This window comes from Oreochromis niloticus, linkage group LG19 (assembly GCF_001858045.2).
Source record: "Oreochromis niloticus isolate F11D_XX linkage group LG19, O_niloticus_UMD_NMBU, whole genome shotgun sequence".
In the NCBI taxonomy this organism is placed as follows: Eukaryota; Metazoa; Chordata; class Actinopteri; order Cichliformes; family Cichlidae; genus Oreochromis; species Oreochromis niloticus.
This window is the reverse complement of record NC_031983.2, coordinates 25,745,421-25,760,585: the sequence shown is the minus strand read 5'-3', so window position 1 is coordinate 25,760,585 and position 15,165 is coordinate 25,745,421. Positions and strand designations below refer to the sequence as shown.

Genomic DNA, 15,165 nt, shown 5'->3' with positions numbered 1-15,165 from the left:
TTATACATAGTTTAAGATTTGGGATATTGTCCTTCTTTTAGAAGGAAAGCAACTGGATCTTGTACTATGGTGTCCAACAGATGTTCAGATTTTTCTAATTAACTCACCTTTTTCCACAGTTTCACTGTTATGTCTCCAAGGCACACTTCTAGCCAACCCCTTATTCCTCCAGATGACTCACACTTCAGCTGGTGCTTGATCAGATGGCCTCCATTAGACTGCTCTTCCATATCCTGTTCCCCAGCTATGGATCACTCTTCACCACAGTTATTTATTCATTTACCATCTTACTCAGAATATTAAGTGAAATTTACTGCAAATGCCTCAGATTATTACTTTAAGCTTCTTCTCTGTTACAAAAACGATCATTCACTGTATAAAATCTGCTCTTAAATCCTCAAAATATAAAATCAGAAATGAAAGAACCACAGTGGGAGGGTGGAAAGGGAAAGAGAGCTGGGCTTAAAGGGAAAGGAATTGAGGAAGAAGGATACAGGGAGGGATATTCTCCTCCAAAGCATCTTACCATTAAGCATTCACAGCTTAAGGCAGGCATTTGAAGGAGATATGCTTTTAAAGAGAGGAAGCTTATGAATGTGTAAGTTCCCTGTGTTGGTGGGGTGAGCTCTTTGATTGGCTGCGGACAGGAGAGGTTGGGCTTGATGGGACAGCTCAGGTGAGGTGAGTGACACACCTGTTCTGCAGAGACTAATCAGTCCCTCTCCGTATTTTAGTAATGCCTCCTCTGCTGGGCCTGCAGAGGTGGTGCACGTAGCTAGCAGGGAAAAGAGGACTGTTAAGAAAGCTTGTGCAGAGTTGGGCTTGTAATGAAGAAGCTCTGTTAATGTGTTTCTCATGTTTGCTGAAAGTGTTTGTGAGAAACCGTAGAACTGGGTTGGCATTGTGTGCTGACAGGAAACCTACGAATGAGTGAACCTCGTGTCATATTCCCATTTGTGAACGAACAGGACAGCTGTCCACTAGTTACCGTGGACTTTTTACACAAATTAATCAAGGAGAGTTGTAGGAAGGTGTTTTGTTTCCTCTCTCATCTTCTCCTGTAACTCTCCAGTGGCTCGAGTTCCTATTTAAACATTTACTCCATGTCTGCTTGCCTCATCAGCTGCTGTAATTTAACACCAGGGAGTGATATGGGTATGGTGATGGGGGGGGAGGGATTTTGGTTTTGAAGATTCCCACTCTAATTAAATTGTGTTATCAGAATAAAACACAATTTTCATTGATATTAATATTAATATATTAACCTAAATGCCACCCAGAGCGGGAAGAAGAACCACAATAAACACTCAAATTGCTTGTAAAGGTCAGTAATGACTCACCATTAGTTCTGTCAATTCAATTTACTTAATTAAAACAACAGTGTCTGTTAATTGAAGTGAGAACATCAATTGGCAATTGCCTGTCAGAACAGTTTCATGTCAAACAATTTTTTGGTAATTTAATTTAAAAGTGAATCAATTTCCTGCATTGATGTTAACTAATATCGACTTCACCCATACTGAGTGTGGCCCACAGACTGCCTCGTTACTCTTTGTGTTTGTCGATGTGGAAATTCTATTTGGAAATTCTTTTGTTCCTATTTTGTGCGAGTGTATGGCACATTCTGACTGTGGAGTTTACAGGCTACAATATGGAGGTTTTTGTCGGTTTGAATTATTTCCAAAATCAACAAATCTACTAGCACAAAATCGCACAACAAAATGTTTGAGAAAAATCAGCTTTTAGTGTCAGTTCAACACAGGTCCACCTCCCACTGGGAGGAGGCCTTGGGTAGACCCATGCAGGACACACTGGAGAGATTATATCTCTTGGCAGACCTGGGAATGCCTCGATGTTACCCAGGATAAGATGGAGCAGGTGGCTGATGAGAGCAAGGTCTGGGTTTCTCTGTTTAGGCTGCTGACCCGGTGGTCTGGTCCACGATAAGCAGGAGAAAATGGATAGATGTGTGCATAATAATTTGACGACATTAGTCATACAATTATCTATATCACTACCTCTGTATATCATAATTATAACTTCTAACTTAATATACCACCTTATAATTTAAAAAAATACCACAAAATACTATTATAAACTATAGTTAACTCAAAAAACAGGATATTTTCTTTTTAAATGGGGCAGTTACAATACAGAGGGTTGTTTAAGTTTGTTCTTTAAGTTGGAAGTCATGTTTTCTCCCCTTTCTGTAGTGCCTCTGTTGTGCTATGGGAGTTAGCCCTCCAAGCAGGATGTCAAAATGCCAATCCCCGACTTTCATTTATGAGTAGCGTAGTCTCATGTTTGATGTTAAAATACACAACCCAGTAAATGTTGGGGAAAAAATAACCACTGTGCACTGGTCTCATTTAAAGCGCTGCCTTATGGTTTGACAGCTGTGGACTGTTTCACTGAAAATTGTCTGGTTGTAGCTGTAGCCCCACCTCTCATCACCAATGATGATTCTTCACATTAAATTTGGGTCAGTATGAAAAAGACGTTGATGTTTGATGTCTGGTTTGTCAGCTGTAGTGGGAAACAACACCCAGGCTCCTGTCTAATTTTCTTGCTCTTGTTTTGATCTCCAGTTTTGTAATCAAGTTCTTCTTGTGCCCTAGATTTCCTTTGTGTGCCAGCAAGACAGCCATCTGTTAATCCCACTCACCACCAAATCAACCTCATGCTTGCAAATATAGACTGCCACTGTTCACCGGCTCCTCTAGCATCAGTGACATATCTCGTCACAACCCCATTCACTTGGAATCATCAGCCCTTCAACTCTACTGTCTCTTTTGAGGAAATAATCTGGGTTTAAATGTTTTATTGTAACACAGAGTCCTACAAAGTCCACCAGTTCTTAGTTCAGACATATACCCAATATATATATGATAATTCAGTAATAATGCTTTAATTACACCTAGGCTGGACTATTGTAATTCATTATTCTCAGTTTGCTCGAAAAGCTGCCTAAAAAGCCTTCAGTTGATTCAGAATGCTGCAGCAACACTGCTGAAAGTGAATAGAAAGAGGATATTTCTCCCACAACAGCTTCTCTTCATCAGCTGCCTGCTAAATTTATTTAAAACCCTGCTCCTCACTTACAAGGTCTTGAATAATTGGACGCCGTCTTATCCTAAAGACCTCATAGTACCGTATAACTCCAACAGAGCTTTGCTCTCAGACAGCTGGCTTACTCATGGTTCCTAGGGTATTTAAAAGTAGAATGGGAGGCAGAACCTTCAGCTTCCAGACCCTCTTCCATGGAACCAGTTTGGAACCAGTTTGGATTCGGGAGACAGACACCCTCTCTACTTTCAAGATTAAGGTGATTAAGGTCATAAATAGGGATGTATTAGATGACCTTGAACCTTCCCTTAGTTATGCTGTATTAGGCCTAAAATAGAACAGAATAGAATTGAACTGTAGCCTTCACTGCAACCTTCTGAATCCACGTAATATTAACCCTCCTGTCTTCTGCACACAAGTGAAGATTTTTATGGTTCTTGCCAGCGAATCAACAGAAATAATTTTCTTTGGCAATTGTGCTGTGCTTCCATTTATCCTCATTACCACATTCAGATTTTGGATGTAGATTTTGTTGAATATCATTCTGGTCCATGCATAAGACCTTTTAAAAACTCACCACAGACAGAGATACAACAGCATGTTTCCTTTGAGTGGAGAGGATAGTAGCTCTTCTGTTATAAGAAGTGCCTGTTACTTTAGAAGAGCGCTCTATATGAGAATCATAAAGCACTGTATGGAGCTGAATTAGTGCTCCCTCTCTTATTTCTCATGTGCTACACAACAGGCTTCCCTGTCTATTTTTCTTGAGAGAGCTATGATTGTTTTGTAAGCACTTAAAAACAGGTCACGTGAGCCTTACTCATTGGCACATTGGCAAACTGTCAAAGCCTCACAGGGAGCACTTTTTCCTAAATTGCTTCCCTCTAATAAATGCAGTCAGTGAGAAGTGGGAGGTATGGAAATCAGATTCTGTGCTCTGAATAAACCTCCAGACTATGTCTGTGTGTGAGTGTGTGTGTGTGTGTGTGTGTGTGTGTGTGTGTGTAACTATGCCTGAGGTTTTAAGGTAAACACCGATACATCAAATTATCAATAGACGAATGAAAAGCCGCGTCATTCAAACAATTTTACAATTGAAAAGATAATATATAATAATGGTATGAAAAACTGGAGCAATACGCCAATACAGTATATTTTAGACATGCTGTATATTCGCTGTAAAGCACACCCATAACATTCCCATTTTCATTTTATCCCTTTTTTATTTTACACAACATAACAACACAGTACATGTTGTCTTTTTCTGTACAGAAGCTTTCTGTGAGCTTGTGACCAACACAGGCTGTATTATACCAGTGTCAGTGAAAAGCTCACAAGGTTCTCACGTTGCTTTTTTTTTCTTTGCTTTTTTTTAATACTTCCCTTTAAAAAATATCAATTTCATAAGAGGTTCATTAAAGTCTTCATCTGTCTGTAACATTTTGTCTTTATATGTCCAGAAAAGGTCGGTACTCCGCAATAGGTAAGAAAGGCTATGTGTGAAATCTCTCTTCCTTAATCCGTCCCCTCATTCGTGGAGCCATGGTGGAGTCCTAAATCCGGTTAAAGTATCTGTTAGTGAGGGTCTGTTAGTGCAAAAGAAGGCACCGACTGCTATTCTCTTGCCACATTATGGATGCACATCTCTGTGAGCTTGTGAACATTAAGAATGGTGTGCTTTTCCCATTTTTGTATTTTTTATTCCTCTTATTTCCTGTATTAATTCCCTTTTTGTGGTATTTTTCAGATAAGGTGAACGTGAATCGGGAAATGACGTGGCGAGTCCATTGTCTTGTTTTTCTTTTGTGCTATAAAGTGGAACCAACGAGACAACTCGAGGACGCTATGAGACAAGGCAAGTTATCCACTCGCTGAATGATTGACTGCAAAATGGATACTGTTGAAGTGGAAACAAAATCAGAAAACAAAACTGTAAACTGTAAACCAAGTACAAATAACTGTGGAGAAAAGTTATGAAAAGATTGATTATTTTTTAAAAAAAAAGAAAAAAAAGCGCACACATGTTTACCAGAAACACAGTCATCCTGTCACACGTTTAGAAAGAAAATTCAAACAGGAAAACACACAGTAACAACACACAAAGTTTTTCGTGACACAAGCAGGCTTTTCACGCATACGCCTATAAACAAAACTTTGATTCACACTGCACGCATCCACTCACACAAAGGACAAACAATGAATAAACCAAAGTTCATTTTATGGTCACTGGCTCATTCCAGTTCAAACTGTGCTTTCTAAGATCCAGTCAGAGTCACACCGCCCTTTGTCCGACTCTTCGTCCCCATCTTTTGGGAGTAGCATACCGCTCATTGATTGGCTCCTTTTGTTCCGTATTACGCGCCCTATTTTGGGTGCTCCTCCTCCTCCTCCTCCTCCTCCCTGGTGGGCGGAGTGAGTTTTTGAGCCTCCTTCACTGAGTGAGTACCTCCTCCTAGCTCTGCTTCTTCCTCCCTCCTCCACAGGAAGAGTCTGATATCTGGCAGAGGAGGCGGCGGTGCGAGGAGCCCGACGCAGGATGGGCGTCTCTCTGAATCGCACAGATGGGACTGGGCTCGGTGTGGCGATGGGGCTGAAGAAAGGGGAAGAGGCAAAGGGAGGTGGTGGGGTCTGATTGAGAGCGGTGGAGTTATTTCGGTTGGTGTTGAGATTCTCCAGGGGACCGGGGGATGAGGAATGAAGGAGGGCGGAGGAGGCGGTGGAAGTGGAGGAAGGTGGCCGTGTCGAGGAGGCAGTTGGGAGGTTCTCGATCATCCCCTGGCCACTGGAGCAAGCAGAGCCGGGCTTAGTTGGGGCGGGCTTTCGCTTTGGCTTGTGTAGGGAGCCTGTGGTGGTGGTGGGTGATGCAATGCCGGCTTGAGCTCTCTCTTCAACTGTTTTCTCTCGTTCCTCGGCTCCAGCTGTTGGGCTTCTGGCTGACCAAGCCTGGCTGAGAACCGATGTGGCTGTGGAGCAGTCAGGCAGGGAAGACTCAGAGGCCTGAGCTATTGTATCCTTTCCCCCACCTCCCACTGCTGCAGCTCCACTCCTCTTTGTGCCTCCTGAGAGGTCGTCTAATCCGATTGAGCCATGTTTAGAGGAGCTTGGAGTCACGGTGCAGCCCTGTGATTGCTGCCCATTGGTCTGTGAGTGAACGTTGGTCATTGACATTGAAATGCCTTTGCCACCCTCACTAGGGTTACACACCTGAGGAAAAAGCATAGGCAAAAGGGAAATTTAGATCCAATTTTTCTCATCCTGAGTGTCTCCCTTTGAACCCTTTCAAGTAACAAGAAAAACACTTTTTGAGTTATACTTTTATGCATCTTAAGGCACACGTTCAGTCCTTTTGATGAGCTCTCCAGTACGTCTTCACCTGGTTCTTCCCTTTTAAATTCACGTTGAGTCCAACCTGTTGGTCCCTGTATCAGGATTAAGTTGCTATTGTAAATAAAACAAATTATGCTATGATATTTAAAAATTTACAGGAGGCCACCTAATACCACTATGACTACAACAGATGCAGCTTTTGCATCAGTTAAGGATACTTTAAAATGCTTAAAAATTTCAGTTTATGTAGACAAATCATTTTAATGCTTTTAAGCTCTAATTTACAGTTTTGATTAGAAAGATACAAAAAAGACCAAAAAATAAAAAAAATCACTAGATCACTTTGTGACTTTTTCTTGTTACATGATCACCATAACGACAATCATTCAGCTAAAAGCTCTCTTGCCTCATTCCTGCTGCCTTATGGCTAGACTGGACAAGAGCGACAGAGATAGACCCACCTTATATCGTATCATCAGGATGATAATAAAAACTAGAACCGAGGCCACTATTATCCCTCCGATGATAATGATCATAGTCCCGCCCAGGAACTGAGACTGCATAAAATGACATCTCATGTACTCTGACTCGGTGGTGAACTGCACGCAGCCGACCACTCGCGTCGCTGTCAGAGAGGTGATAACGTCATCGTAGATGGCCAGGACACAGAGGTCGTACTGGGTGCCTGCTGCCAGGTTGTTGACTAGGAAGTTCTTGCTTGATGGAGGGATCATTCTGTGGCAAGAAGACAGGGGAGGCAAAATGACAGTTCAACATGTGAGTGTCAGCAGTTTCTTGGCTTTATCAAGCTTCTTGAAGCCTTTTTGAGATGGCTAATATAGTCTACCTTATTGGAAAACAGTAGCCTTCATAGAGAAACAAATAAACTAGTAATTATATTTGACTCAACATCTATTATTTTGATTTTATAACTAATGCTGTGTTTTCCTGCCTAAGGAGTGCAGATAGAAAGTCGATACTAGTTAAATGCTTCTATGCATGGTTCCTGACAAATAAAGAACTAAAGTCATGGCAATAGTGCCTAAGAGGCAGAATAGCAAGAATCAGGAGCAGTTACATACACCAGTAATTAGCCCAGTGTATTCCCTTCCTGTGGCTGTTTTGCAGATTTAACATTTGTAGGTTGAAGGAAATTAACATAATTAGCACTGTAAGAGATAGTTTAGGTGCAGTATCACAATTGCAACAAGACTGAGTGGCCTCGCTATATTCAGTTGTTCTATTCTGTCCATGGAATGTTAAAAATAAAGTTGAACTAAACAGGGAGATTTTCATAAAAATATGAAAAGTACATGAAATAATTGCTGTGGGAGGACATTACTCTTTTTTATTTCAAATGAACCATCATTCATAACCTTAAACCATTTTCTGACATCAGGTGAACTTCTTCTCAGTTCTCCTGTGTACGACTGTAAGACGGGCAAGACAATGGGCTCCTCATGTCATCATAGCGAAAACACTGTGCATATTTTCTGCACAATCTAAATAATTAATATATCCACTGCTTTGTTTCTACAAACATGTGACACCATCCTCCAGAGTAATAAAACAGTACAGTGTATTTAAAAGAAGACAGGAATGCAGAAAAAAATCAAGAAATGAAATGACAGAGTAAACACACTCTGCTCCATTGTGTGTAGCTGGATGCTGAAGCCTCAAAAAAAGGATTCTAATTAAAAGACTTATTATGGCACAGAAGTTTTGAGCCGACAACCTTTGACAGCATGGACCTGTGACCATGCACAAGTATACTTAAACCGTTCAGTCTTTCCTCGTCAGTTTTGACAATAAGGATGAATAAACAATGAATCATTTTGGATATTCTCTTGGACACTCGGCCACTTTGAGTCAAATTTGTTGCTCTTTACTGGACACTTGTCACATTGACTGGAGGTTTTGCACATTTGTCCTTCAGTTTCTCTAAAAAAAAGTCTTGTCAGCGGTCCTGGAATTCGTCATTAAAATGCTAATGAAATTCCTCATTAAATCCGAAGAGGGCAGCTAGTTCACAAGCCCGTGGTCGAGCGTGCACTGAGAGCAGCAGAGGGCTACTTTGGCCAGGTTAAAGCATCTGGTTTCGAGTTCGAGTTAAGCGAAGGTTAGAAGACATGTTAAGGTTTAATGGTTAGTATTAAGAGCTCGGGGATGAATTTAATGGCAGGTCATCACTATACCCTCTATGGAATAACAGCACAAGGCTTTAAGTGGGTGTGAGTGCATGTGAGGAAGGGTATTCATATGACCCTATGAATACTAATAGGATCATCTAAACAGTGGATGACCATGAGAATTCTACCCTTTGCTTCTCTAAATGGTTTTATCACAATAGTGGTGAACCTTGACTACACGTAAACACACATCCTGAAAATGCCATTAGTTCAATGGTGGGACACATACAAGGATGCTGAAGATAGCAGGTTAATGATAGGAATGAAAGTCACTGGTACCTACAAGCTCAAACACAAGCAGCTGCATTTGGATACACATCCACAGACAGGGATTAATTTCTCTATTAACTGCTGTGCTTGCTTTGGGTAAATGGTAAATGGCCTGTATTTATATACCGCTTTTCTAGTCCTTAAGGACCCCAAAGCGCTTTACATAACCTGTCATCCACCCATTCACACACACATTCACACACTGGTGATGGCAAGCTACATTGTAGCCACAGCCACCCTGGGGCGCACTGACATAGGCGAGGCTGCCGGACACTGGTGCCACCAGTAGACCAGAAGTCAGGTTGGTACACAGCTGACAGCCCTATTTGACAACTGTCAGAATTCATATTATGGCAAGAACCAATCAGCTAAGTAGAGAGAAATGGCAATGCATCATTACTTTAAGAACTCAAGGTAGTCAGTCCAGAAAATAGCTAACACTTTGAATGAGTTCCCAAGTGAAGTCACAAAAACCAGCAACTGCTATGACGAAACTGGATTGCTGTGCCAGATGGCCTGGCCTCCACAGTCACCTGACCTAAACCCAGTCAAGACGGTTTGGGATGAGATGGACCGCAGAGTGAAGGCAAAAGGGCCAACAAGTGCTCAGAATCTCTGGGAACTCCTTCAAGACTGTTGGAAAACCATTTCAGGTGACGACCTCATGAAGCTCATCGAGAGAATGCCAAGAGTGTGCAAAGCAGTAATCAAAGCAAAGGGTGAGTATTTTGAAGAATCTAAAATATAAAACATGTTTTGAGTTATAAAAATAAATGTCATGAAAATAAAGAAAAGCCATTAAATGTGAAGCTGTGTCCAAACCTTTGACTGGTAGTGTATAATGCTTTTCAAGGGTATGTGGGTTTAAAAAGTCATCAACTTTCAATGGCAATGTGGGAAATAGTGTTTCTGGTTTTATAGTATAGTATCGTTCAACTATTTGCTTTCAAATAGTCAGACTTCCTTGTAGTAGTATTATTATTTTTATTATTATTTATTTATTTTAATGGTTTTGAGGAATATTTCTTCAGGCCTTCTGAGGTCAAAGTTTTTCTTTGGACATTGCTTTTGCCCCCCAGTCATTTTCAGTCCAGTTCTTGGATCAGAAAATCTAGGCTGTTTAAATATAGTTTAAGTATATTTATCATAATCATCAACAGTTTTTGTCCACCTTTGTCTGTTAGAAAAGTAACTTAAAATAGGAAAAGAAAATATTGCAGGGGAAATGCTGTTCTTCCTAAACATTTCTTCCTAAAATGTACATTTTCCGCTTTTACAATGGAGGCAGAAAAAATATGATTTTAAATAGTAAAAAGCATTTTCTACTGTCAAAAACAAACCGGGAAAAGAATAGGCAGGAGTAATGCACTGGGCTCGAGGGCTTGTTCGCTTCCTTGCCATACATGAATCTTTCCAAGAAACCATTAGCTGCATGAGCCCTCCTTTTTACAGGTACTAAATCAGAATGTTTCTTCATTAAAATGAAATACTGAAAAACGTTTTCATTTTCAGTGTGGAAGCAAAGCTATCATCATTTATAATTTATGTATACAATCAACAATCAAGATGTTGAAAATCTGTTTGGGCTTTACTCAGCACACAAAAGTACATTTTTTCACATTTTTTGTGTGTTTTTTTTCTTCTTTTTTGTGTTTTCCCCTTACATTCCTTCTTGAGCTGTTAGCAGTGTGAACTCATCCAAAGTGACTCATTCATTGTGGTTAATTTCTTTGTGTCTGAGCTGGATCTTGCTGCCAGTCTTTGAAGCCCTACAGTGGGTAGATGATTGCCTTGGCCGAGACTATTACACTAATCTATCTACTCTGCTCTGCCAAGCCCTCAGCCCAGGGCGCCTCTGTGTGAGTGTGTGTGTGTGTTTCAGGGTTTCATTACACTTTCATTACACAAGAGAAAATGTCAGCTTGGATGTTTCTCTATGAGTATCCATTTATGTACTTATATTTATATGTGTCTGCTACATGTATGTTATTATGTGTGTGTTTGTGTGTGTGAGTTCCATTACAGTAATATTCTTTTCCACTGCAAGTCTACTATTCCTGCTGTTTGTCACCGTACCTGGACTCCTGGACTTCATCACTAACACGTCTATATGATTGTAAACACAAGCCTGCATGTGCACGGTTGTGGCTTCTGCGTTGTATTAGAGTGCATGTTAATCGAGTTTCGCTTTTCTCACCCCGGTTCAGGTCAAAGCAAGCATCTCAATTTGTTGCTTCCTGCTTTCTGTCTCATGACAAATGCTTCCATCCATGAATGGAACAGTGAACTCTGATACCAGATTGTTCTGTTTCAGACATTTTCACTTGATTAAACATTGGACAAAGCCTAAAGGCCACAGATATGCAGTCTTTCAGGAGGTTTGGAGGCATGCATGGCAGTGGTGCAACACACAAAACCAGGACCTTCAGGTCAAGCTGGAGTTTTGCAATATGGGCCGAGGACTTCTAATAGCTCAGCTGTAGTCCTTGCCCCCAGCAGCACGGTCCAGTTAGATCATATGTGACACACTGGGTGAACAACACACAATTATTTTCACTGCTTCGGCTAGCTCATTAGTCGTTTTGTGTATCTGCAGGGAAATCTTTTTTTTTCCATTTCAGAGAAGAGAGAGAGTTTTCTAGTTTAGCACTTTAGCTTAATGTTTATGTGTTTTTCAAAAAGTTGAAGATCGTTTTTTAAAGGGCTAGTTTGACATTTTGAAAAGTATACAGTACTTATTTGTTTTTTGTACGTACAGTTATGATAGAATTAGGTACGTGGCATTGCTGGCCATTAAAACAAAAAGGAAGTGAAAGCCATAGCGCTATAACAAAATAGCTATGGAGGCGCAGTGCCTCCACAGCTCACGAAATACCACGTTTTTATTTGAGGTCTATAGCTTATGCTGTGCTGGTATTTCATTGGAGTATTTCCAGTTTAAAAATACATATTTACATATATGTACACATATATAAAAATACTTTATGTACTTTCTCACTTGTTTGCCTTCTGTATGAGCGAGCCACAGTGGAAATGTCCCTTTAAGACCTCCCTGTTTCTGACCTGCAAAATCCTGGCTTTTTATATTTTTTTTCCAACTTCAGAGTTTGAGGGGTTTTCTTAAGTCTGCAAGTGAATACAAGCTGAACAACTCTGGCAACAACAAAACAGGCACTGTTTGTGGTCATGCATGGATGATCTGATGTCAGTTTGATGTGAGAAGAGGAGACAACATTGGGCCTGAAGCCTGGATTTTGTGATTTACTTCCTTACATACTTTACTTGTGATTACTTTAAGTTTGAGAGTGACCATGCGAAAAAATACATTTGAGACAACAAAACAGTGTATGCACATATATGATCACCCATGACACTCAAACCACTAAGAGTGAAAATTAATAGAACTGGTCATCTCATTAACAGTACTGATGAAGTTCATGTGATATGACGCACTACAACTGAATTCTATTTTACTTTTTCATTATTTGACCTGCTGTATTTCACCACTATCTTCTTTCCTTAAACAACATTTGAACAGAAAAACACAGTAAAACTGCACAGCAGTGTTACTCAAACAGAGAAAGGACCAAAATGTGGGTCACAGATATCTAAAAGTAGGTTGTCCAATTATTTCAGAAAATTGTATGCAGTGCTTCTGGCTAGAGCTTTCCATGTTACTGCAATGGAAGCTAGTCTAGATTAAATAGCCCGGAACATGGAAAACTTTGTCAGATAAGCTAAGAAAATAGCCTGCAAAAGCAGTTATAGGTTTTAAAAAACTTTTCTTTGCATAGCACTTTTTAAACATGCCTTAGCTTCATTTTATTACATGCTTTTTTGCTTTTGTGTAGTAAAAATGGTTTGCATTGCACAGCAATCACTCACATTAGTCATTACTTTCACAGGCTACTGAAAATAACTTTCAAGTTAATTTTCTAAACAATTGAGCAAACAATCCGACAACACAAATACAATCAAACCAGTTACGTATAACAGGTTTATATACACAAAGTGAAAAAGATTAATGGTAGCTCCACACCTGCTCCATTACTGCTAACCTCAAAGCTAATGTAGCTTACACAGCAGATGGCACCACGCCATGCTAATAGGTCCAAGTCTCTCGGGCAGACAGAAAACATTGCAGTAGTGAGCTTTATATCTCTGTGTTACCGTGCATAGTGCCCCTGACACCAGAACTAATGGTTAACAAGCACCCACGCAGCTTGTAGTCATAGGTGGGACAAGGACAGGTGGGCACTCCTAACAACTTGTGCATTTCTTTCATATTTAACCCTGTATGCGGTCAGACTGTGGTGCAGCAAAGGAATAAAACAAAAGCTTTGGAAAACATTTCTACAAACAGTGTTAAGAAATTACTTTAATTACAGTCATAATATCACAGTTCCCAAGAAAACACACTGCCACCTCATTTAAATGCCAGAGTGTATCAGCATTATCTAAAAACTATAATTATCCCAACCCTTCAAATTGCTTTCCAGATAATCATCCTTACACACTGAATGAAAGTAGCTTAAAAGATCAGTGTTCGTTCTCACTTGGCTGTAAAAATTTCAATCTGATCAAAGACGCCATTTTGGGGGTCTTGAGAAATCATAATGTGAATTACTGCTTGCAGTGACCATCAATAAAAGATTTCATTAATGAAGGAAGTTTAGTTCTAAAATTAGTTTTATGAATATTAAAAAAAAACCTCTCAGGGGTAACGTAACATAGAGCAGATCAAACTGAGTTTATTTGTGATCAAAAGACACTTTAGAATAAAAGTTCATAATTCAAAAACTGCTCTAGTTGAGATTTTTATTGTAACAGATATTTCAAATGTGAAAAGGTTCTGCCTACAGTGTCAAACTAACAGAAGACTTTTTAATAAACTGTGCAGCTTTTCATTAGCTCATTATAGTTTTGGCATTTTTACAACACATTCCACTATGAGCTAGACTTACCCACTTATGCACATTTCATACAGCACCAATTGTACTCATGCAGTGCTGCAATGTGCATGAGTGATAACATGGTCTCACATATGGATCAGGGTAATTTGGAGATGAAAGCTTGTCAAAGACAAAGAACTCGAGAAGGAACATGTGGACTGAAGAATGGCCTGCTCTAGCTCCTGCACCGCAGTCACCTGGTAGACTTTAATACTGTATTTTGGATGATTTCTCTCATCATCATAATTTCCAAAGAAATTAACGTATAAACAGCCCAGATGAAACAACCACAAATTACCAAAGAGCATCCAAAGATAGCATCTAAAAGACACTGTGTGTGACATCAGTGGGAAGCAAAACATTCACATTTGACCAGCAATATGATGGTAAATGAAACCTAATACTGCCCTACTGCCTCAACCAAATTAGGCGGTAGAGCAGGATCGGGTAACACAAGAGTGAATAAAATATTATAATAATATTATATGAGGAACATATACAAAACCACTGACTTCACTTGAAATATGTAGAGTGAGGAAAACAAAATCAGTAACTTACATAACATAAACAACCTGCAGTGAGACTAAACTATTATTAAATAAATAATGTAAAAAGTCTTAGCTGAATCTCATTACAGTTATGACTAGATGTCAAAGTGTCATGCAGCTAAAGCTGTCCCAGATGTGCAAAAGATGTTTCAGCATTATCTGCTGCAAGCCGTAGACCTCCATCTGCCCAGCTCAGCTCCATTCTTCCAGCTTCGCTGAGTCATCTGCATCTCCTTAATGCTCTGGCTGGCTGCTTCTATATATCCTCCCTGCATAATGTTACTTCTTAAATCTGTTGTTCTTGATCTCCCGCAATGTTTTTCATGTTTTTTCTGTTCCTATCCTTCTGCCTCCTTTCCAGCTTTCCTCTTTGTCATTTACTTTCCTGCCTTTCATCTTTGCTGCCTTCTTTTTTCGACCTCTCTCTCTCTTTCCTAAATCATTCATTTTCTGAACCATTTCAGTTTGGTTATTCTTCCAGCTGCCCTCACGTTCCCTCCCCTTCTCACACCCCCTTTACCACCTACCTCCATGTTTACTTCATCATTTTACCCTCTTTTTTCCATCCTTTACTCCCTCCTTCTCTTTTCCCAACTGTTCCACACTTTCAGCCTTTCTCTGCTGCACCAAGGCATATAAATCGTTATGTTCCCTTTGTCTACCCCTTGTTTCACTTTTACCATGACTTCTTTCCTTTAGACTCATCCCCACTGCTGTGATACTTTCCTTGTACTTCTTATGTTAGTTTAAAACCCAATAGACTACTTACAGCAATAAGAGTGTTATGTTAGTCCTGCTATATGTTTATGGCAC

The 15,165-nt window shown here is 40.0% G+C and overlaps 1 protein-coding gene across 3 annotated transcripts in view; it reads right to left on the bottom strand.

The window, feature by feature from the left end:
- Nucleotides 1-4,269: 4,269 nt before the first annotated feature.
- The window catches only part of lrfn5a (leucine rich repeat and fibronectin type III domain containing 5a), a 108,110-nt gene continuing 97,214 nt past the window's right edge, over nucleotides 4,270-15,165 (bottom strand). For all 3 annotated transcript variants that reach the window (XM_025901100.1, XM_005477569.2, XM_003445486.3), the window contains 2 exons: nucleotides 6,855-7,128; nucleotides 4,270-6,270 (listed from right to left, as the gene is read on the bottom strand). In XM_025901100.1, coding sequence (XP_025756885.1) covers nucleotides 5,308-6,270; nucleotides 6,855-7,128 — 1,237 coding nt within the window. In that variant the 3' untranslated portion in view covers nucleotides 4,270-5,307. The remainder of the gene's footprint in view (nucleotides 6,271-6,854; nucleotides 7,129-15,165) is intronic.